Genomic DNA, 25,504 nt, shown 5'->3' with positions numbered 1-25,504 from the left:
TAAGCTGTTCTAAATGACTTTCCACTGCTCGGATGATAGGGGCAAGTTTACTGAGGAGAAACAGGAAGTGAGAAATTCAAACAAAGAAAAAAAACATTTAGAAGGGAAATCGAAGGAAAAAGTAAGTGAACCAACAATGCACTAGCTTAAAGGAACCAATTTAGAAAATAAAAGACAAACCTTTACAACCCCTTTTAATAATTTACTAGAGACAACTCCTGGTTACTTGAATGCAAATTAAGCAGGGGTGTGCAAAATGCATAATCTAAAGGTGGCATTAAAAAGAGAAGGGTTGGGACTTTACTGTAAATGTGGTGCGCAGCCACCAGTGGGTATTGCATGTATTTCTCTGGTAAATTTTCAGTGTTAATAATATTTGTATATTCATGGATGGAAATCTGTGATGGGGGGGGGGGGGGGGATAATAAGGTATAGAAAATAATAATGTCGGAAGCAAATTAATAGAAAAAAAGCATCAACACAATAAATTTACATAATAAAACGTTATCCCAAATAAATTTGTAAACCTGGAGTAGGACTAGACCATAATGTCATAATGTACTGAGCATATATGTCAATAGGCAAAGAATACAAAGTTACATAAATAAAATAAATTGTAGAAACGCATGATGATGTAAAGGTTTGCATCAACAAGCGCAATGAGTTTCGTGGTTTAGTCTCCACTACCTCAGGATCAGGTGAATGCGTCTCTATAAGAAATATATAATAAAACAACAATATAGTCTGGTCATAAATAACAATAAAAGAAAAAAAAAAATTGAAAAAAGGAAAGAAATGGGGAAAACCACCATATAAATGGAATGTCCTACCGTACTGCTGCTCAGTCGGCACAATGATCCACATGTAATACTATCGGCTGGGGGCAGAATGGGGTTGTCTGTACTGGGAGCTGAGGAAGTACAACCCATGGATTAAAGCAACACAAGCGAGAGCCTTGAAGTAAAGGTAAGTATCCACTGTGCACCATGTCTCTAGCGATCCCATATGGGTTCTGTAAAGAGTGTGTTGTGCTCTGATTTGACATATTGCATGTGGTCTGTAAACTTATATCATATATTACAATAGCTAGTAGCGTCTAAAAATAGAGTCCAATACAAAGAGTAAAACAAATACTGTGCAAAGCGTGAGCGTAATTGTGTCCCTCTATAAGTGAAACAGAAAATGACAGATATGGCGGAGGATAAGACAAATTAACCCTGGAGATGAAGGGTGAGTAGGCCTATCCCAGAAGGCGGGGGGGCAAGCTACCTGGAAGTGATGTCTTTGCATAATCAGAACAACCATGCTTTGGGGCAATGGGGGGCTACTGAATGATGCCCACACTTCAAAACCATTTAAACAGGAACATTAAAACATTGCATAAAGCATTCGGATTTGCACTCTTTATTGATTTGCAGCAATATAACAGCTTCTTAAATCCTTTTTGCACACAGCGTCGGCTGGCTGTCAAAAAAGAGGAGGCTGATGATGATTTCAGCTACATGAGGGAGTGGCGTGATCGTGAGCAGAGGCTAAAAGCATTAGAACAGGAACTAGAGAACAAAGCTAGGTAAATTTTAGTTTTATTAATTTTACTGTTTTTGTACATAAGATATATTGTATTTTTTTTTTCTTCAAAGTTTTTGTTGAAATCATGCTTAGAATGCTGATTTTGCCCTTTTAACATGATCACTACACATATGGTTTACATTCAGACATGCATTTAGAACAACATTTACTGTACAGCTGGTCACATGAACTGCATTTCTTCTTATCTGTATCCCTCATGAAGTAATGGGCTGTTTTGAAGCTTATCCTAGGGTTGGTAGGATTGGTAAATGAGGACTTGAAGCTAACGGGTTGGCAAGAGAACCTATTGTTTCATAGCCTTAAAATATTAAACTTTTAGTAACCATTAAAGTATGAGATCACCTTTGTAAAAAAAAAAAAAAAAACAATTATAAATGCACATATTTTTTTTTTATCTGCAAAAAGCTGTGCATTTTTATTTTTTATAAGGAGCCTGCAGGTCTCGGGTGCAATCTCAGGCTCCTGCAGACTGTTAGTGTAGCTGTCTGCATGTAGCTCATATGGGCAGGCAGTTACTGAATGGCAGGAAGCAAATGGAAGTGGAATGGAAGTGCTCATCAGTGCCCTGATTGTTCAATGAGAACTATAAGCTGACAGCTGCAATGGCTGATGATAGTTGTAGTTCCCCCATTCACAGAACTCTGTGAATGAATGAATGACGCATCTGGGTGGGCAGAATCCTGCACCACCGCATTTTTTTTTTTAATTGTGACAGTGGGTGCGGGAAAAAGATCCCTGGTCTGCTGTCACAACAGAACTCGGGGAGGGATGGCCATTGTGCGCTGATGGATGTGGGGGGTGCTGCATCAGTAACTTGTTACATGTTACACCCTGAATACGGCTGAAACCTGTAATATGTTATAGAAAGGTGGACTTATCATTTAATACAAGTAGAAAAGGAGGTATACAAGTATTTGTTGGCTTACTCAGTAGGTTTTATATGTTGGCCCCCTCTTTTAAACAAACCTAATAAAAAAAACTAAGACCCCTTTCAGATGTGCGGACCGTATGTCCGCATTTTCATCCATCCGTTGCGGATAAAAACGGGACATACATTGGTCCCTATGTGATTGCGGGTGTCAGCGGATGACCATCCGCTGATACCGTAATCAACCGCCTCCGCAAAATCGGAACGGAAGAAAATCCTATTTTTCTTCCGTCTGGCGGATCAGATCGGGTGAACACGGACATACGGTCCGTGTTCATCCGATCCCCCCCATAGGGGAGAGCGGAGAAAAGACAGGGCGGTCCCTGCACAGTGTGCGGGGACCGCCCTGTCAGCCGACGGCTCAGCTGGGATTTTACGGAGGATTCCCGCTGAGCTTGACGGACACACGGAGGCGGATCATTACTGATCTGCCCCCGTGTGAAAGGGCCCTAAGGGGGTTTGAAAAGTAAAATTTGGCTCTCTTTTTGACAGTTAATTTTAAGATTGTAGTGTAAAACATATAGTGGTCCCTTTTGCCATTGTGATATTTGTCACTGGATAAAAACCATTAAGATTATACATGGCTGGAAAATATGTAAAGAAAAGTAGTAGGAAAATGTTTTTTTCATTTCATGTTTCCAGCTCACTTGAATGATTTATTGTTGCTTGTGTTTGTCCTTCCCTCCCCTTCCCTAGAGAGGAACTTATAGAACATTATAGCAAACTTTCTGAGGAAGCCACTCGAAAAGAGCAGAAAGCGCTGTGGAAGATCCAGCGTCATAAGCTGGAAACGGCTCGCCTGAAGTTCTTCTGGGATGATGAAAAGCACATACAGGTTCATAATTAATTGTCCTGTCATCTGCAGGAAGGTATGTTACTTCTAGCTTGCGTTTTAATGGTTGTGTTTGTTTGTTTTTCTCCCCCAAGGAGTTGCTAAAGCAGAATCCAGTAAACGAGTCTACAGAAAACATAGGTACTTCACCACTTCCACAGGTACGGTATAATGGTGTTTCTCTAGTATGTGTACCAGTATTCAACCAAATGTGTGAGGTTTGTAGTTTTTTTGTATTTTGTTCTTTTTGTTTTTTAAGCCTTAATTTCAATTGTGCAATCATGTTTTTATATAACGCATGCAGGATTTACTTGGGATTGACATTGTTAGTTGCAGCATCTTGAGGTAGACCAATTACAGTTGATCACGAGATGTACGTGAAGTGACCATGAAGCACAATGCTAAAACTGATATTTTATCTGTTACTGCAAAATGGTAAATTGTCTTTAAATACAACAGAAAGGAGCAATTTGTACACAGATGTCAGATCACATCCAACTTTATTAAAGCTGGACACAGCAAACTACAGCCCTGCCTAGGACTGCCCCTCTGTAATGTCCCATCCAATATGGGCTTTGATCGCAGAGATCAAGCCTGTACTGAGCGAAACGTTGAGTGCTGTAGCACTTAAAGTTCAACTCCAGGCACAAAAAAAACTCCTGCACTGCAGTGATTAAATGCTTGCTAATGTTGCAGAAGAGACTGTATTGATTCCCTAATCCAGCGATCTCTTCCTCACCAAAACTCAGGTTTGTGGGTGGGACCTTGACATCGTCGCTTTCAGTGTGGGGTGAATAATCATTTATTTGATGTGATGGAGACCGGAACTGCAATGGCATTTTTTAGTTGTGCCTGGAGTTGGGCTTTAATTGTAAGTGCATCTACACTTATGGCTATCCGCATTGCCACTGCTGAATCTCACTCAGTGCTTGGCCATATCCAGCCCTGCTTATGTCTCTGTTGCTAAAACCCTCTCACTCGCGAGCTGCAGTGTCTGGGAGCAATAACATGTGAGGGAAAATAAAGGAGAGTTTGTATCAGCCAGGGACAGTAAAAAATGTTTTTGGAAAAACCAACAATAAAAATTGTTTATTAAGTTTTTGTTTTACCTATTTTCTCAGAGAATAGGTGCAGGAACTACTCCCTTCTGAGTCACCCCTTGACTCCACCCCTACTCACCTCAGAGCACTGTTCCTTGGTTCCACCCCTTACCCACCTCACCCCTTTTAGAGAATACAGACCCAAGTACGGTATCACTTTGTGGTGCTAAGTATTTTTTATGGAATTTGTTAGTAATAACAAGAAAGGCATCAGAATAGATCTAAGAACAGTGGACACCCCAGCGACAATAGACTCCTAACAGCCAGCATCAATAAACCCTCCTGCAGCCAGCAACATTAGACCCTTCCCATAACAGTAGATCCCTCCCAGGAATGATTGACTCCCTGAAACATAAGACCCACCCCAGCAACAATAGATCCCTCCCCAGAAACAATAGACCCCCCTGCAAATATATATCCCCTCCAGCAACAATAGATTCCCCAGTAGCCAGCATCAATAGACCCTCCAGCAGCCAGCAAAAAAGACCCCTCCCTTAACAGTACATCACTACCAGCAATAACTAAAACCCCCAGCAACATAAGACCTTATTGGCAACAATAGATTCCCCACGAGCAACAGAAGAACTCCCTAGCAACAACAGACCCCCTTCCTTCACAAAAATAGACCCTCTTCAGCAATAATAGATTCCCCAACAGCCAGCATCAATAGTTCCTCTAGCACACCCCGGCACCTCTTGCCAATGCATACATTCAGATCTAGAGGTGCCGGAACTGCGTTCCCCTGCGTTCTTGCTGAAAAAAAACCCTGGTTTTACATTATGGGGTTTGTGCATCACATAGTAACTGGATTTGGTACTTGCTTAGACTGTCATACATGAGCCCTTGGTTATACTTGAATAAACACTCATATATATGGTACCATTTTTGTGGCCATAGGTTTGCATTCAAGTATTTTTGAACCATAGATTTTTTTTGTTCAAGAATATTACATTACTGCTTTTGTAAACCTTTATGTAAAAGTATGTCATTTATATCACTCCTAGATTTAATCCCCACACCTATCACATTGCGAAAGGAAAGGAATAACCATCCCGTAACAAATAATTGGTAGCAATCCTTTGGATATAATATAATTTTTTTTTAAATTACATTTTTTTTTTTTTTTTAGATTTCACCTACATCTTTAAATGACAATAGCAATGAGGAAGAAACAAGAGAAGAAGTCATTCATGTACGTGCTCCATCACCTCTTGAAGAAAAGAAAGAGTTGCCTTTAATTGTGGCTGAGAAAGAAGACACAGATTCTTGTCATCCAAGCTTGTGTACTCCTAGTGTGGACTTTGCTGATTTTCTTCCTGGGATAGCTGCTGAGAAACAAGACACTGAACTGACTAGTGATCTCTTCCAAGTGGATGGTGCATTAATAGACATAGGCTCAGAGCTTGCAAAGGCTAAAGAAACACAAATTGTCCCTCCTGTAAGTGATTATGACTTCAACACAGTGCTGAAACCAATCCCGTTTTCACAAGTTTCTCAAGGACATATACAAATTGGAGAATATGTATCTGATGAACAGCCCAGAACGCCACATTGCAACATTTATGGTCATGCATCAGATGCCAACATTAAAGTTGGAGAATATGTTCCTGATACATTGGTGTCCCTTCCACAGCCCAGTCAGCATGGTCATTCTTCTGATTCTCACATTAATATTGGGGACTTCATGTCTGATGTCCAACCTTTAAAACCTCACTGGAACCTCTATGGCCATGTCTCTGAGGGGCACATAAAAGTAGGAGAGTATGCTTCTGACGTAGACCCTTCTAGACCCAGACAGAATATTCATGGGCATTCCTCGGAGGCGAATATCAAGGTCGGTGAAAATGTATCAGACGTGAAACCTTCAAGACCCCGTTGGAATGTCCATGGACATGCTTCTGATGCCAATATCAAAATTGGAGAGCATATTTCTGAAGTTGTTCCCTCACGACCTAGGTGGAACATTCATGGACATGCTTCACAATCCCATATACAGATCGGAAGTCATGTCTCCGACGTAGAGCCATTAAAACCACGCTGGAGTTCTTTTGGACATGCCACACAGTCCAGCATTAAAATTGGAGAATGGTCTCCCTCAGGAGAGGACACTGTGACTCCTGAACCTAAATCAGAATTTGGCCATGTATCTGACTCAACAGTCCAGAATTTTATTTACGGTGAAAGAAAAGACTTTGAAAGGCCTTCTGAAACTCCAGAAACGGAGGACTTGCCTTCAGAACAAACCTGTTCATCAGAGCCTTTAACTGTATTATCACCCTCAGGTATAAAAGAGGATGAAAGTGAAGGAGGTCTTCAACCAGGTATTAATTTCTTTGTACACAAACCGGGGGTGGTATTTGGTGGATTTTTCCACCCTTGCTCTTATGATTAATACTTTTGGCTTTAAGTGGAAAGTGGTAAACATAACCCAATCTGCCAATGCCAGTTGTTTCATTTTTAAGCAGAGATTCATGAAAGAAATTCAACAGAGGACCCTCCACCTCCCAGTGTTAGTAGTAATAAGGGGGCCCCCTTATTAAAGGGGGCTCCCATATTCCGATAAGCCCCCCTGCTCCAAAGCACTCCCCCCCCCCATGTTGAGGGCATGCGACCTGGTACGGCTCAGGAGAGGGGGGGTGCTCGCTCGTCCCCATCCCCTTTCCTGACCGGCCAGGCTGGTGCTCGGATAAGGGTCTGGTATGGATTTTGGGGGGGACCCCACGCCGTTTTTTTTTTCAGCATGGGGGGGTTCCCCTTAAAATCTATACCAGATTAAAGGGCCCGGTATGCTCATGAAGGGGGAACCCATGCCATTTTTTTTTCTCAAAAAATTGGCGTGGAGTACAACCTAATTATTGGGGGATCAAAGTCGCTTCCCTGCTCATTGAAGTCGTACTTCAAGTTGTAGGGGAAAGTCGGATCCACAGTCGTATGACTGTCGTGTCAAAATTGTGGCAAATTTGCCGTAAAATCGCGTGACTTTGAAGTCGCACAAGTGTGAAAGGGGCCTTAGTGTTAAAAGTGGACATCTGATTATAATCATGTGTGTTTTTTGTTTTGTTTCAGTAACTGAAGAAAGCAGACCAGGGTCAGCAGGATCATCTGCAAATATCGAGGTACATTCCTCAAGTTGCTTTATGTAAAAAAGCAATCTAGCATTTTAAATGATAAAATGTGCTTAAGCTAATAAAAAGGAAAATGGAGGTAAATGTGATCGATGTTAAAGGTACTGATTGATGGTAATCTCCAGAAAGAACACCTTAAATTGGCAAAAGCAGGGCTTGACAAATTTGCTTTGAGACTAGGAGCCAGCTAAAAAAAAGTTAAGGGCCATTTTTTTTTTTTTCAACTAACAAAGCTTTATGTTTAGTGACAAAACCCCTTCTCTTATGTAGCCCCGATGTGTATCTTTACCGATGCACAACACAGGTTTACACACATGTATGCCTCTCAGCTTTTCCTATTAACCTTCTTTGGATTCCTAAGAACTTAGTACATTTAAAATAATAAGTGAGGTACAGCACATGCTGGGACTTGTATTCCCCCAGTGTACACACACCCTTGAGGTATCCCTGTACCAATGGCAGCACACAGGTGTGTATTGCCCTGTCATAGATGATACGACACCCCTCCATGCCAGTATCCAGACCCATGCCCAACCGTCTGCCACCCACTTCAGCCCTGTCACCAGGGCCCCTCAGGCCTGCTCTATTCCCCTGCTTCGCTTTACCACTGACACCCAGATGGAAGCGAGCGCCGGGCCCAGTCACCTCAGCCAATTACCGCCTGGCTACTCCAATCATGAGGGCTGCTCAACCAATGGTTAACAAAGTGGGTGGGAGCTGGCAGCAGGCTCAGTGCCAGGCTTGGAGCATGTGAGGTAGTGTCGGTCCAGGCTGTGCAATCCCAGTGAATGGGCTGACAAAAGCCCAAGCACCAGGACACACTTTCTAGTCACAATGGCGCCTGGGATTTGACGAGCCCTGATGTAAAGTATGTAGCTATTTTCTCATATGCTTTTTGGATATACTGTTTGGAAAATGTGGGCCTGTAACATGAAATGAAGCATGCCTTGGACAATAACTGCCTTTTTCTGGGTTTAGGACAACATAGCCTAATGTTTTCATTAGACATGACATACAAATCCATCCAATATATATGAGGTGTGACAATTGAATTCCCAGAATGGACTGTTTAAAAAAAAAAAAGGTTTGCTTACCTATACACTAGCAGCTGTTGCCACCTTTTTAAAGTAGTGCTCTTGTGAAGCAATGCATTTTTCTAGACGACTTTTTCACTGCCGGAAGCATTCCTGGCATTTGTTTTCCAGAACACTGCGCAATATCTTTTCTGTGGCGTGCTCGATGCCCGGAATGTCAGAAAACCTTTTTAAAGCGGAGCTCCACCCAAAAGGGGAAGCTCCGCTTCTTTGGCCCCCCCCCCTCCGGTGCCAAATTTGGCACCTTTTTTGGGGGGGTGGGAACCTTGTTTTGACAGGTACCCGTCTCCGCTTCTGGGAGACCTGAAAGTTTGCCCCTTCTCCTCCTTGCCTTGCTGTCGGGCCATTCACAAAGCGCAGTGCAGTAGGGAATCGGTTTCCCTTACAGGTAATGGTGGCGGCGGCAGCACCCGAGAGCTGATGGAAACATTTTCTGGGGTGCCGTCATCGCTTGATTCCAAGACGGGTAAGTGTCCTAATATCAAAAGTCAGCAGCTACGGTATTTGTAGTTGCTGACTTTTCATTTTTTCGTGGGGGGGGGGGGGGGGCTGGACCTTACTTTTAAGTCATTTTTACAATTTTGGAAACGGGGGAATAAGGTGGTTGGTCAAGTTTTTGGAATGGATTTTCTGGGCCTGGAACTTGCGGATACTTAATGCATCACGTGCAGGAGTTTTGACTTGGTGGAGAATCCACTTTTCAGGTCCGAGTTCCACTCTTTTCCTCCAAGCAGAGTCCCATAACCTTTTCAGAGTTTCCAAGTAACAATGTTGGTTGACCGTTGTACCATGTTCTATGAACTGTTAGTGAACTATCCCCTTGTGATCAAAAAAAGAACACCAGCATGGTTTTGAACTGGTAATACATTTTTTGTTTTCTACAACATGCTCTGCTGTTTTTGTTTCTGGATCATACTGGAAACACTGTTTCATCGCCAGTAATAACCCTAACAAACATCTCTGCATTCTTCAAAAGATCGGATTGAAATTTGAAGACTTTTTTTTCCGATCTTCTGTCAAAATTCGAGGCACCATCTTTGCAAAAATATTTCTCATTCCCAAACCCTCGGTTAGGATCTGGGGATGTACGAGCATACAAGGGTTTGCATTCCTTCTTTGCGTTTTTGGCTGCCCACCACTTGCAGCACCATGGACATCTTCTCACCCTTCCTTTAACCACCAATGCTATGCCAAAACACTTCTTCAATTCTTCTTGGAATGTTCACCATGAGCCTTTTGTAACAGAGCTAAAGTTTCGCTCAGACTTTTACCAATTTTCACGCAAAATTGGATGTTAATCCACTGTTACAGATTGCTGTCACTCATTTTCCACCAATAACGCAAAGCACACGCATGTTATTTCTTTTACTACTCTCTAAAGATGGAGTCAACTGGTCTGCGAGCCAGACTAGTGCAAGTTAGAACATATCAGAAGAGTGCGAATGGCTGGGTGACCATAGTGCGATGCTGCGGAAATTCAGTTGTTACACCTTGTAGTTCTCTCTCATCTACTTCTTTTGATTAAAAGTTAGCATCAAATGCTGTAAAAAGATCTGTACCGTTTATGCTAGTTATACTACTGGTATGCTGATTACCTGTTTGGAGTTCTCATTTAAGAAGTATTCCTGAAAGTAAGGTGATTGAAATGGATATAGTGTAATTTTGAAAAAACAGGAAAGAAAACTGTTCATAATAACCATTTGTAATGTAGGTCTTTTTTGTAATCTTTGGTGGAAGAAAAGCGGCTGCAATCCTATTTAAATTGCAATGGGAAATGTGTTTTTCTTTTTTCTGTTCTATTACTATCGGCTACTTTATACAGAAATGTTTGTGTGTCTGACAGAATGAAGAATCTGGCAACAACAAAGTAAGTGCAGATGTGCAAGTTCCTGAGGCCGAAGAAGTGAATGTCGAGGATGAAACCTGGCAAAAAGAACAAGATTATATCCAGTCACTGACACATAAATATTGCCTCGAGCAATATCAGGACAGCTATGCAATGATGTGTAAGTATTACTATTGGAGACAAAAAAATCGAAGCGGTAGTAAACTCATAGCAAAAAATAAATCCAGTCCCTGCAAGATAATGTCATAATGTGCTAGTGTGCATCACACACAAGCACGTTATAAAAGACTTGCCTTAAAAACTAAGCCTTCCACACTGTCGCCGCTTACAGGGCTTCCATCTTTACCTGGTCTTCCTGCCAGGCTCCGGCCATTTGAATGGGCACGTTGCGAAGGCATCGCTCACATGTGTGCAAGAGTCACAACTGCAGCACAGTTTTCTTAATGGACAGCATCCCATTCATTGAGAGCTCGGTGCACATGTGCCAGTGACATCACCAACTGCAGAAATAGTGATGATCTTCTAAATGGTGCATGTTTAGGAGAGATTCCATGTACCCACATGTGTGTAAGGTGTAGGCAAGACTCATTATGAGCTTACCCGTAGGTGCAAGTCAACAAGCAGTGTTTACTACCGCGTTAATGTATGTAATATTGCATATTAATCTTTGTAAAGTTGTAAGATGTATATATCAGTCTTCTATCCTGTTTGTTTGTGCAGCAGAGCCTCCAGTTCTCCAAATGCTTAGTCATGTGATCACCGGAGAGTTCTCCCTCCCTTTGGACTCCGACGTGCATTCAGCCACCGATGAGACTGCTGTAACGCTTATTGAGCTCCTCTCCCTACCAGTGCTGATGAAGTATTCTGTTACTGCACCCATTGTAGCCCAGTAAGTTTGGTAAACAAAATCACTTCCAAGATTTCTTGCTATTGAAAAGGGAGAGGTTTAGGGCTTGGCTGAGTTTCTGAAATGTAGCTTTGTAAGCATATATATATATTGAGTGTTGGAGACGGCCTCTATTGTCCTGCTGAAAAATCCTTGCTAACAGATAGGAATGAAAAGCTGCTTTTTTTTTTTTTTTGTTTTTTTGGTACTGTAATTGCAAAAAGAGTGCATGTAGCCCCTCAATCAGCAGATATCACCAGGTATAATTTGTATATCTCAACAAGCACAGCATTGGTCCTAATAGTTTTCATACTCTGTGATAGCACATATTTTATTTACATTTTTTTATTATTTAAGTCATAAACTACCAAAGGAAACATTTTTAATTACATGGGGTTAGATTCCCTGGAGTTTGTAGCCCTAACTCTGTCTCTAACACTAGATAGGCTGATAAGCGTGAAAAGTTTCACATGAACGCAGGGAAGCGGTCAGCGTCCTCACAGCGGGAGAATTCGATTTTTGGCGATAGTCCAACCATAAAGGACCTGTTTACACTTTTGCTCTGCGGTAATGCGCAGTAGCACACATTAGATTCATTGTGGTGCTATTCGTTTTGAATGGCACTCTAAGGCAACAATGACAGCCCAATAATTTCAGTGCAGTGCATGTTAATGCACAGCATAACCACTGATAACCCAACACACGAATGTAAATGGGGCCTAACCGTGTCCTAGAAAAAAAAAATTAGTGCTACTTCACAACAGTTCTGGCCATCTCTATGATCCTGGGAGGCCGAAAGCGACATCATGACATCACTTCTGGCTTCCCCCTAGAAAGCAGAGATCAATGTGTTTTTTTTTTTTGTTTTTTTTTTTATCTCCTGCTTTCCAGGGTAGAGGAGATACATGGAGTCTAATTTACCCCAGATGTCTCCATAAAAAGGACCTGTCATGCCTTATTCCTATCGCAAGGGATGTTTACATTTCTTGTAATGAGAATAAAAGAGATAAAAAAAAATTAGAGACAGTGTAAAACTAAAAAAAAATACTAAAATTATTAATAAAACTTTTTTTATTAAGCGCCCCATCCCCTCATGCTTGCATGCAGAAACAAATGCATACATAGGTTGCACCCGCATATGTAAACAACATTCGTACCACATGTGGGAGATATCGCCACAGACTTTATAGCGAGAGCGATGATTCTAGCACTAAGGCCCCTTTCACATTGAGGAGTTTTTCAGGTTGTTTAGCGCTAAAAATAGCGCCTAAATACCGCCTGAAAAACTCCTTCCCTGCAGTCTCAATGTGAAAGCTTGAGGGGACCGCTCCAGAGGTCCTGCCAGCTGCATCTTTGGAGCGGTGAGAGGAGCGGTGTGTTTACTGCTCCCTTCACCGCTCCTTCCCATTGAAAGCAATGGGTACCGCCCGCGATGCACCTCTGCAAAATGTTTACAGGTTACCCGTTTAGAGTTAAACGTTGCCTATGGAGATTTGTGCGAGTGTGCGCAATTCAAAAGAATGGCATGTTGGATATCTATTTACTCAGCGTAACATCATCTTTGATATTTTACCAAACAATGGGTTATATGTTGTGTTTTTGCATTAAAATTCACTAAAGTGTGTTTTTTCCCAAAAAATTGCATTTGAAAAATTGCTGTGCCAATACGGTCTAAAAAAAAAAAAAAAAAAATGTAAACGACTGCCATTGTATTCTATAGGGTCTCTACTTAAAGAAATATATATAATATATATATTTCTTTAAGTAGAGACCCTATAGAATACAATGGCAGTCGTTTACATTTTTTTTTTTTTTTTTTTTTTTTTTTTAGACGGTATTGGCACAGCAATTTGGGTTTTCTGAGTATTTTGTAGCAAAAAAAAATTATGATTTTTACATGTAGGAGAGAAGCGACCATTAATGTTCCAGCTTTGACGTATTGTGTGCAGGTTAAACGTTTTGGTTATTGGGGGCGGATTTTCCCTTTTTTCTTTCTTTTTTGTGTGTGTGTTTTATAATGAACTTGAGATATCCGTGCTGCCGTTATTGGCCTGACAATCTAAACCATGAACATTTGCAATAGCCGTTTATAAGGGGGAGAAAATCAATGCAATGCAACCTTGCGTGTTGTTACAAATATATTCATTTTTATCATCTTTTTTTTTTGTAGTGTTTCCCTTGTGAACAAAGCTGTGGTGGATTATTACTTTGTGGAGCTAAAAATGGAAAAACATGTTGTAGCAATCAGACACTTTCTGCTTATGGAAGATGGGGAATTTGCCCAGTCACTTAGTGACCAGCTTTTTGAAAGGGTGAAGTATTTTTAAGCGCTCAGCTTTTTGTAGCATCTGGACACACATAATGGAATGCATGTCATGATCAACAATGCCAATTATACTTGCTATTATATTAATCATATAATGTGTTCTACTTGTTTACAGCTTATCTCAGGACAGACATCCAGTGAGCTGTTCACCCCACTAGTCCTGAATTCTATACTGAACAAAGCACTGCAGTACAGTCTACATGGAGACTCTCAGCTCGCCTCCAACCTTTCCTTTGCACTCAAATATATCCCTGAAATGTTCACTACCGCAGCCCCAGATATTTTAAGCTGTCTGGAGTTGAGATACAAGGTGCGTTTTGCTAATCTTAGGAAGTTTCTTCCAATTTTCTTTTTTGCATCATTATGGCACAAATTGTATAAATGGGAAGTTCACTTTTGGTAAATTTTGTTCAGTTTCTATTTTTTGACTTGATTTTTAATGGAAAAATCATTCTACCAATTAGGTTAACATTTACAACCCTATGACAGCTTATGGTAGAGATTCATGTCAAAGGCTGGGTTCACACCTAATACCGATGTGGCTCACAGCAGGGGTCCGGTGCCTCCCTGGTCTCAGTTTCAGGGGTGAATCAGGGCTGAATTTTTGCCTGAATTCTGAAATAAAACAAAGCCAAAGACACACAGGACTCCTGTGAAATTTGCTTTGCAGCCGCCCAAGAGATGTGTTAACCGGCTCCATTGACAGCCGGTCATTGGAATTGGATGTGGGGAAACCCGATAAAAGGGTAGAACCTCTTTTTGGCTTTTATTGCTCTGTGGTCCAGCTGAAGAGATATCCCCTCCAATCCTGTTGACATGACTGGTAAAGCAGGAACAAAGATTGTCTCTGGACAGCCGCACTCTGAACAAATTGTAGCCTTTTATTAAAAGGAGGACAGCACTACAAGTCACAGCAAAATAAAATAAAACCTGACTGTTGACGCGTTTTGCACTGAAACTAGTGCTATGTCAGCTATGACTAGGCACTAGTTTCAGTGCGAAACGCATCAGCTTTCAGGTTTTATTTTATTTTGCTGTGACTTGTAGTGCTGTCCTTCTGTTAATAAAAGGCTACAATTTGTTCAGAGTGCGGCTGTCCAGAGACAATCTTTGTTCCTGATTTGCTAAGTGCATTGCCTGCACCTAAGTCGTCTGCAACGGAGGATATTCATCTGGGTTCCCACCTGGAGCGGCTATTCCCTTTCCCCTTGACATGACTGGTAACCTGTGCGAATGACCACTTGAAAAATGAGGGAACATTTCTTCAAATAGACAAAAACATACTTGGGGCACACCCTAAAATGCGTTTTAAATTCAAGATGGTGCTTCTATAAGACCAACAAACAGTACAAAACAGATTATAGCGCACACATTCAAGAATGACATTTATCCTTCAAGGCTAGTTTAAAACACCTGAACATATTCCAAAAAATACGGGGGTTTGGTCACACTATATGGTCATATAGTGCGAAGCCCACTTACTGCCACAAAGTACCCCATTATCAGTGGGTACTACCCTAGTGATAGAATGAAGGACCCTGCATCTCAACCATGGGAGCCAAACTCCTCTATGTGGGAGAACTGAAGGGATTCCTCCTATGCACTGGCAGCCACTAATAAGAGGTAATGAGGAGGGGGAAGGGTGCTCCAGCCCAAAAAAACCTGGTCAGGGTCTACAACCATATACGAAAAAGAAAAAGCAGGGATCCGATGCCTCCCTGTTCTCAGTTTCAGTTTCAAGGATGAATCGGGCCTGAATTCAGACCTAAAACAAAGCTGAAGACGCACAGGACTCCTGTGAAATTTGCTTTGCAGCCGCCCCAGAGATGTGTGAACCGGCTCCATTGAGAGCCAATTACAATCCCTGGTCATGCAAATTGGATGCGGGGAAACCGGATAAAAAGGGTAGAACCTCTATTTGGCTTTTATTGCTCTGTGGTCCAGCTGAGGAGATATCCTGTTGACATGACTGGTATGTAAAGCAATGGTGGTAACATGACTGGTAACCTGTGCAAATTACCACTTGGAAAATAAGGGGAAATTTCCCCAAATGGGACACAGAGTAGTAAAAGCCTGACAGAGGCTCTAAACAGAGTAGCTGGAGTTCAACTTTATCTTTGTCCCCAAAGTTGAGAAAAATAAAAAGTGAATAGGTAAGAGCCGTAACCAGGTTACGGCTCTTATGTGGAACTCGGATGTGGTATAACTAACTTAAAATGTTGTATGTTACGCTCACAGTAGTAAAATATTGATATAATGGATAAAGGATACATACCCAACAACTATTAATGGCCCACGGGATTGTAACAAGAAACATCTCAAGAAAACATATATGAGCAAATGTACTATTTACAAAAGTGTTTTGCATTTTAAACATGTTGTCATTTATATATACCAACAATAGAAGTGCATTTTCAAATACATAGCATTGGAACAATTAATTGGTAACCTTGCATTGAATATGGATAGTCTATACTAGTATCCACCGCCAGCTTGAAGAAGCTGTGCTGACATCTCAACGCGTTTCGTGAGGTAGGAAACTCTCTTCCTCAGGAAAAGCACAGATGTATATGGAGATAAAAAACGTACATAAATATTACAAAAAAGGGGGGGGGGAGGAAAAGAGGAAGAGAAAAACGCGTGTCTGACCTCACATTCCTGACTTGGTTATTGGAAAGATTGTAGTAAAATTCCAAGTAGCAAACAGGGGGGTGCTCAGGCTACGATGTCCTCACGACAGCAAGTAATCCGCAAATTCCAATAGAAGAAGCCGGAACTCCAAATCCTTAGTAAATAGTTTATTAGGTACAAATAAAAGGGAACAAAAGGGTACAAGGGGCCAACGTTTTGGCACAACCGCCTTGTTATATTTATGTATGGTGTTTTATCTCCAGATATTTCTACGCTTCTCCTGAGGAAGCGAGTTTTCTATCTCGCAAAACGCATTGAGAATGTTCGCACAGATTCTTTAAGCTGACGGTGGATACTAGTATAGACCATCTATATTCAATGCAAGGTTTCCAATTTATATGTTCCAATTCTATGTATTTGAAAATGCACTTCTATTAGTATATATGTATGACAACCTGTATGTAAAACACGTCTGTAAACAATACATTTTCTTTTATTTATTTATTTTTTCTTGAGGTGTTTCTCCTTAAAGTCCCGTGGGCTATTAAAGAGGAACTGCAGTCTGCTCACTTAATTTGTAATAAAAACATCTTTGCCATTCTGGAACCTTCCCTACAACCACTTTGCATATTATTTTATATATACTGTGATTCTGTACTTGCCAAATATGCTGCAGAAATCTCCCTCCACTGAGTCTGGCTGCATCCATTTCAACTGTGGGCAGCTGAAGCTGCTGCCTGTTCACTTTCTGGATTTACACAGAGGCACACCTCCAGCTCTTCAGCTTTCATTGGCCCTCTTATGACTCATCCCCTCTCCCTTCCTGGCAAACTCTCACAAGAGTGAAAGAGAGCGCCGTGCATGATGTCATAAGCCTAGGCTAATGACCAGACAAGAAACAGGAAGTGGGCTGTATAAGGTGTTTACTGGCAGCAAAAACATTTTTGCTATCCAAAGTTAACACAACAAGGGCAGAAGATTTAATAGGTGGAAAGATGAAAAAATGACTGAAGGTCCACTTGAATAGTTGTGGTGTGTGTGTGTACTAATTGGAACTGAGACACTCCTTTTTCTTACCCATCTCATAAGAGCTTCTCTCTTGCATACTCACTTGTGAAAGAGGGACAAAGGGTTATGAAAGATGTACTGCAATTTATGGAATCTGGTTATTGTCAAGTGGGTTCATGAAGGGAATGCATTTTATTTAGCAGCATCATCCTATCGTTTGATTTCCCCCTTCACCAAAGGGCTATATTAAAGTGGTTCTAAATGCACCAGTTTTTTTTTTTTTTTTACCCCAATGTATTCTCTACTTTAAAGTAAAAAAGCTCTCTAATATCGGCTCCTCCCCCCTCAAACACATACCTGACTCCTCTTTTCGATCCAGTACCGTGCTAGTCTGCAGCACGGTCTTTTCTGCCTCTTCCTGCTGCTGTCATCCTGTAATGAGTAGGCGTGGCCGAGCCAAACTGTGCTTGTCTATGGACGTACATAGCCCCCCTTGAAAATGCCTGCACACGTGCCCCCATAGCAAACAGCATGCTATGGGGGCACTCGGAGAAGGAGTGGACAGCGCTGGCGGAGACCCCAGAAAATTGAGCAGGTAAGTATAAAATGTTTATTATTTTACGGAAAAAAATATGCCTTTACAACCAATTTAAAAAAAGAAAACAATTCTGCATCATATCTCCTTGGCTTGGTTTCCTCCAGGGAATGCTTTGATGACTGAAATAGAAAAGTGTGCTCATTGAAATATTTGTTCAGCTATTAGTGATCTATAAATGCATGTCACAAGCTCATGGGATTAATACTTCCAAAGAGCACAGTAAAAACAACCTCCCGGACTGTTTTATAGCTGACACTGTGGATAAGGTACTCCCAGCCCTTGTCCTCTACTGTTGGTGCTGGATGTGGCACAGATAGCTGATGTTTCACACTGAACTGGTTAATTAAAATTTTCCTTAATTTTCCTAAACACTGATGTATTGTATGCGACTCTCCCTGTAAGATCTTCTTTTTTTTGTCATGCATTGTTTGTTTATATCCGTGTTTTTTATGTGCACCAGTCTCTTGTGGTCATGTGTATATACAGTACATCTCTATTAGTATGATGGTATTGGTAATTTGATGCTTTTATGAGTGTCTGTGCATGTTTTCCTATTTATTTGCATGAAGATCAATCAATTCTATACAAACCACTGCTCTTTATTATAAGATCAGTATATTAGCCAGATTCAGAGAGAGTTAGGCCGGCGTATCAGTAGATACCCAGACCTAACTCGGAATCTGCGCCGTCCTAAGTTTAAGTGTATGCTCAAACTGAGATACACTTAAACCTAGCTAAGATACGACGTTTGCGTAAGTCGTCCGTGAATAGGGCTGGACGTAATTTACGTTCACGTCGAAACCAATACGTCCTTGCGGCGTACTTTGGAGCAATGTACACGGACGGCGCATGCGCCGTTCGTAAAAAACGTCAATCACGTCAGGTCACCCCCCATTAACATAAAACACGCCCCCTCATCCTCATTTGAATTAGGCGCCGGCCACATTTACGCTACGCCGCCGTAAGTTAGGAGGCAAGTACTTTGTGAATACAGTACTTGCCTCTCTGACTTAAGGCGGTGTAGCGTAAGTACGCTATGCCGCCTTAAAGATGCGCGCCCCTACATGAATCTAGCTATATATGTAGAAATCATACTGATTGTTACTTTTTTGTCTTTCTTTAAGGCTTCTTGGCCTCTGAACATTGTCATTACAGATGGCTGTATAAATAAATACAATCAAATTTTCTCCTTTCTGCTACAACTGAAGCATATGGTTTGGACACTAAGGGATGTTTGGTTTCATTTAAAACGTACAGGTAAATCTTTCATGGAAATGCAGTTTGTGTGTATGATGATGATCTATATTTCTATTATTATATATATATATATATATATATATATATATATATATATATATATTTTTTTTTTTTTTTTTGGGCTTTTGTTTTGGACATATTCTATGTCCGCATTTAGCTCCAATTTAAAGGGTCACTAAAGGAAAAAAAAAATGTAAGCTAAATAGCTTCCTTTACCTTACTGCAGTCCTGGTTTCATGTCCTCATTGTTCGTTTTTGCTTTCATGTTGCTGTAAATCCTCTCTGTTCTGGACACTTCCTGGTTGTCTGTTTCCTGATCACCACAGTACTGGGAGATTTCTCACGGTGGTCACTAATCAAGGAGGTGTGATTACTGTGTGTAAAACGAAACTGGATTGGTGCTGAGGAGTTTTAGACAAAGTATCACTGCCCTCTATTGGCTCTCTGTACATCAGAGAACCAGGAAACAACAGCAAAAACGAAACTAAACTGCAGGCACATTATATGATTGGTTTTTATCTATTTTTAATCATTTTTTAAAGAAATTGGTTAACTATTATGTCTCTATACCCTGTAAACAGTCATTTCCGCTAAAACATTTTTTTCCTTTAGTGACCCTTTAAGGAACTGTGATAATTAAATTTTATCTTTAGGTTGGTGTCCATAGCTCCAGTGTTAAATGCACAATATCCATATTTCTCTGTTATTACCCACAAAGAGAATAGCAGGCTTATTAACTGCAGCACCTATAGAATAAAACAACTGTAATCCAGAAAATGTGTGTGCCAAAGAGTCCCACATTGTATGACTTTAACAATAAAGTTATTGTATACCAACAATGTGCTCTAGACAATGCAGTGATTCTCCTTCAGTGAAAACCTGTTCCCATTAAGGCTTACCAGAATAAACACCTCGCACATAATGTATAACACACTCAGTGTAATCAACTGTGGCTATGTCTGGGCAAACTTTCCTCACTGCTGACCTGTACTGAGTGGAGAAACAGCGTTTGCATAAGACCAGCTGACAGGTGGCTTCTTCACACATATACATTGGAAGATCTCGGCTCCAATATCTCCCGACATCAATGGAAAGTGCTCCCAATATGACGCATGTTATTGCAAGGTGCCCAACCTGTCAACAGACAATCCCCTTCCAACAATTGGATTGTGTGTGTAGAATGCTGCCTTCTGAATTGTTCTATTACCTTGTAGCGGTGACAGTGACATCATCACTCATAATACATAGCCTGGATTACTGTACAAGTCTGGAAGAAATACACAAAGCACACCAAGATTCAAGCAACATTTGTTCAAATTTTTTTTTCGTTTTTGGAAACTGCATTCGATTTTCTAATCAGTGATCGCTTTTGACTCTGGTGACAAGAAAATTCAAAGAAATATAGAGGACTATGGGCCAGATTCACGTAGAATCGCGGCGGCGTAACGTATCGTAGATACGTTACACCGCCGCAAGTTTTCATCGCAAGTGCCTGATTCACAAAGCACTTGCGATGAAAACTACGCCGGCGGCCCAATTCAAATGGGCGTGTGCCATTTAAATTAGGCGCGCTCCCGCGCCGGACCTACTGCGCATGCTCCGTTTCGCAATTCCCGACGTGCTTTGCGCGCCGTGACGTCATTTTTTCGAGCGGCGCGCGTAGCGTACTTCCGTATTCCCGGACGTGTTACGCAAACGACGTTAAATTTTACATTTCGACGCGGGAACGATGGCCATACTTTAGACAGCAATACGATTGCTGTGTAAAGTTAGGGCACCCAAAACGACGACTAAATTTGCGACGGGAAACTAGACTAGCGGCGACGTAGCGAACGCGAAAATACGTCATGGATCGCCGTAACTCCTAATTTGCATACCCGACGCTGGTTTACGACGCGAACTCCCCCCAGCGGTGGCCGTGGTACTGCATCCTAAGATCCGACAGTGTAAAACAATTACACCTGTCGGATCTTATGGATATCTATGCGTAACTGATTCTATGAATCAGTCGCATAGATAGAAACAGAGATACGACGGTGTATCAGGAGAAACGCCGTCGTATCCCCTTTGTGAATCTGGCCCTTTGTTTTTGCCCCCCACCGTGTTGATGTCCTCTCAGACATTTTAGTGACCCGTTTTAATGGATTGGTGTGTAATATTTTTTTAATATTTTCCTTACAGCTTTAGTGAATCAAGCATCCAATTCAAGCCAGTACCGACAGCTCCAGCTCTATCGCCATGAAATGCAGCATTTTGTGAAAGTTATACAGGGGTATATTGCTAACCAAATTCTGCACGTTACATGGGCTGAGTTTAGAAACAAACTTCGTGCGGTCAGCAACCTGGAGGAAATTCGCAAGGCGCATACGGAATACCTCAACAAGGCCCTTTTTAGGTACATACCGTTGTGCGGCTAACATGTATTTCTTTAAAGGATTTAATAAATGAATAATGCTGGTAGTATATGTATTGTGATCTGGAACAAACTATGAAATTTGGTAATTATAATAAGAAAAGCAGTAAAATGGATCCCATGCAGCCAGCAACGATAACCCCTTCCCCAAAGCAAAAATAGCCCCCCCCCCCCTGCAAAAATAGTAGCCCTCAACAATAACAGACCCCCCCCCCCCCCCAAGCAACAATAGACCGCTTGCAACAAAATACTGCCTCATAGCAACAGATCCACCCCATGAACAATAGACCCCTGCATCAACTATAGATCCCCTAAGCACCAGTAGATCCCCCCCCCCCCCAGCAGCCAGCATTAATAGACCATCCAGCAGCCAGCAACAATAGTCCCCTCCCAGCAACAATTGACCCACTAGCAACACAAGAAACCCCCAAGCAACAATATATCCCTCAGAAGCTGGCATCATTGGGCCCTTCAGCACACCCACTAGCCCTTGCCACTGCACACATTTAGTGCTGGAGGTGCCGGAACTGCCTTCCTCCACGTTCCTGCTGGGAAAAAAAAGCCCTGGATACCTACTGTAAGTGTACATTTTCAGTGAAAAAATAGATTTGCATCTCCAAGCCTCGCTTAACAGGAAATCTCGCTAACATCATACATTAAATGACAATGTTGCTTTGGGTTGAGTATATGTTGTTTGCATGGAATTTAAGACAACCGTAAAATTAATCGTAGCGCTTTTGTTTTAATGCCACCTTTGTGGATTTGTTAGTGTGAGATATATTATTGTGCTTTGCAGGTTTTGGCTCTTTTCAGGCTTTGCTGAAATATTGAATCTTTCTTTTTTTCTAGGGGTCTTCTAACGGAGAAGGCAGCCCCATTAATGAAGATTATACACAGTATTTTCAATCTAATCCTGAAGTTCCGTATACAGCTTATCTCTCAGCCATGGGTTTGTGACCAGGAAAAGCAGATAGCTAGCCACCCCAACTACACACTAATGCAGCAGTCTTACAATACTTTCAAGTGTTACTCTGACTTTTTGTTTGAAGGTAAGTCCATTTCACACATGTTCTGTTTTATTATAAACAGTTTGAACAGCTCTCCCAGGACACTCGCTCCTCATTGGCTGGGACACAGCAGCAGGAGCCATTGGCTGTCAATCACAGCCAGTGAGATGGGGGTGGCGTCGAGTCACGCGCAGTGTGTTATATGGACATACAGGCAGCACGCACAATCGCCCCCAGAGCAAGCGGCTTGTACTCTGCGGGGGGGGGGGGGGGACAGGATCAGAAAAGGATCGGGGGAAGCTTTGTGCAAAACCATTGCATAGTTCAGGTATTGGTATATGTTATTTATAAAAATAAAATTATGTACCTTTTGATATCACTTTAAAACGCTCCCCCCTTCCTAACACCCATACTATCTATCCTGTGTAAAAATAAACCTGTCTATACTTATTTTTAGGCTGCTCTGGTCTAGTCACATGATTGGCTTCCTTGTGTCAGGCAATGGCTGCTGCAGGGGAGAGGAGGAAGCACTGATAACAGATGGACCATAGTAAGCCTATGGGTGAGGACATTGCCAGCCGTTGTCGAGCGCAATCTCCTGTAGCTAGCCTTTGCTGAAACGGCAAATCAAGTGGTCAGACCAGGACACCCTGAGAATAGGTTAAGTGTGTGTAATATATATATATATATATATATATATATATATATATATATATATATATATATATATATATATATATATATATATATATATATATATATATATATATATATATATATATATATATATATATATATATATATATATATATATTCTCTCTATAGTGTATATAATATATATATATATTATAGAGAGTATATATATATATTTATCTATATACTCTATAAAATATATATATATATTATAGAGAGTATATATATATATTTATCTATATACTCTATAAAATATATAAATATTATAAATGTTTTTTTTGTTTGTTTTACACGTGTTAGTAAGTATAGGTGTTAGTATGGGTTAAAGGAGCATTTTTAAGCATAGTTGGTAAAAGCACAAAATTCTACTTTAAACAGCTTGAGCATCATGTTGGGCATCAGATAAGTGGGTAGTTTATGTCCACCTGAGACTAAACATAAATATTTTTATTTTGTGAGAAAAAGTATGGTATTGATCATCCACTAAAAGGCCGGTATGATTGGCTGTAGTTATTAAAGTGGAACTAAAGTCAAAAACTGGGAACTTTGCAGCCAGATTGCGGTTTTATTTGGGATGTATAATGTGCAAGCACAGCTCAGTGTACATTCCAGAATAGCCCCTGTGTGTTGGGATGTGGGTACTCCTGCACAGACAGGGTGATGTGTTCCTGTGCCGGCCAATGAAGATGGCTGCAGCCTGGCACCCGAAAGAAGCCGAGTTTAGCTCCGCTTTACGCAAAGGCCATTGTAATAGGTGGCAAGCTTAGTTTTTGGGATCGTTCCTCTGCACACCTTGCAGGGTTATATGTAACACATATAGGCGCTCAGGAGTTTAAACAAATCGGTTTTTAAATAAACTCAGTTTGGCTTTTTTTTTTTTATGTTCTAGTGGTAACCAAACTTGTAAATCGGGGATACCAACCACATCTGGAAGATTTCTTACTGCGTATTAACTTCAATAATTACTACAAAGAGAACTGAATGAACAGAGCCACATTATTTATATATGTGCAGTATAAATGTATAATAAAGAAATTTATGTTTTGGTAAATACCCAAGTCTGTATATTTTATTCCATAGTGTGTTTTCTGTGAATGACTGCATCTCTAGTGACGGCAACAAAGGGCTGTGTGCTGTTGGCCTACAAATGGCAGCTTTCATTTGTGTCAGTCATGGATCTGCAGAGAACATCTCTGGCATTTGTCATACGATTTCAGACAAGCAGCCTGTACCAGCGGTAATGTTTAGAGGGGACATATCTGTGTTTTTTTTTAAAGCTGAACTTCAGGCAGATAAGACACAATGATGCAACTTTGTATTAATTCTTTATTACATTTATAATTTAATGCCATTAGTAATAAGTATCTGGCTTTGTGTCAACCTCTTGCAATCCCCTGTACAGATGCACTCAGACAGGGAAAGGGAAGGCCAGGACGGCAGCCTTTTAGGTGTGCTGCATACAAATGTGTTGACAAGAACCTGATGATAGGAAGAAGCAGAGAGAGGACTAAAGCCGGCCATAGGCTGTTCCGGCTGAGATTCAAACCATGTGTGGGCAGGCTGAATGTACCAAATTTGATCAATCAACTTGTGTACAATCCAGCCGCCGGATTTGACATTTAATTATCGCTGGCAGCGGTTATAGCCGCTAAAAAAAAAAAAATCACTGTGCTCTCCCAGCGGGGATGGCTTTACCTGCTGGGAGAACACAATGGCTCCATCGGAGGGATTACTGTCAACACTAACTTTGTTGATGGGGGAATCAAGCACATTTGTATCCTGCAAGCCCTGCAGACTTAACAAAACTAAGGAGCTGTACCAATAGGGATAAGCTCCGGCGTGTTCGCACACTCTATTTGCAGAGCATGCCAGGAAGTCGGCGCTGCGCTAATCACAGGCAGGGAGACATTGTCCCAATGCTCGGCTGCAGAGATCGCAAAAAGTCTCACTACCTGTGATTAGCGCAGCACAGTGCCGACTTCCTGGCGGGCTCTGCACATGGAGTGTACGAACACGCCGGAGCTTATCCCTATGTACTAACAAAAAATAAGACTGAAAGCTCAGCTTCGCCTTACAGAAAATAGGAATGAGGAAGCAAAAAAAAAAAAAATATGCAATGTGGTATTCAAGAGTCTCCTATAAGGTAATGTTTAAAATTTCCTGCACTTTT

At 41.2% G+C, this 25,504-nt stretch overlaps 1 protein-coding gene across 1 annotated transcript in view; it reads left to right on the top strand.

Moving 5' to 3' along the window:
• TUBGCP6 (tubulin gamma complex associated protein 6) overlaps nt 1–24,387 on the top strand; it is a 60,121-nt gene extending 35,734 nt beyond the window's left edge. The window contains exons 14-26 of the mRNA XM_040343679.1: nt 1,455–1,570; nt 3,215–3,353; nt 3,446–3,511; nt 5,580–6,771; nt 7,517–7,566; nt 10,513–10,675; nt 11,236–11,404; nt 13,572–13,713; nt 13,843–14,037; nt 19,089–19,221; nt 21,403–21,616; nt 22,484–22,683; nt 24,224–24,387. Coding sequence (XP_040199613.1) covers nt 1,455–1,570; nt 3,215–3,353; nt 3,446–3,511; nt 5,580–6,771; nt 7,517–7,566; nt 10,513–10,675; nt 11,236–11,404; nt 13,572–13,713; nt 13,843–14,037; nt 19,089–19,221; nt 21,403–21,616; nt 22,484–22,683; nt 24,224–24,315 — 2,871 coding nt within the window. The 3' untranslated portion in view covers nt 24,316–24,387. The remainder of the gene's footprint in view (nt 1–1,454; nt 1,571–3,214; nt 3,354–3,445; nt 3,512–5,579; nt 6,772–7,516; nt 7,567–10,512; nt 10,676–11,235; nt 11,405–13,571; nt 13,714–13,842; nt 14,038–19,088; nt 19,222–21,402; nt 21,617–22,483; nt 22,684–24,223) is intronic.
• Nucleotides 24,388–25,504: the final 1,117 nt, after the last annotated feature.

This window comes from Rana temporaria, chromosome 3, assembly GCF_905171775.1.
Source record: "Rana temporaria chromosome 3, aRanTem1.1, whole genome shotgun sequence".
Lineage (NCBI taxonomy): Eukaryota > Metazoa > Chordata > Amphibia > Anura > Ranidae > Rana > Rana temporaria.
The sequence above is the reverse complement of the archived record's forward strand: the minus strand, read 5'-3'. Positions and strand labels throughout refer to the sequence as shown.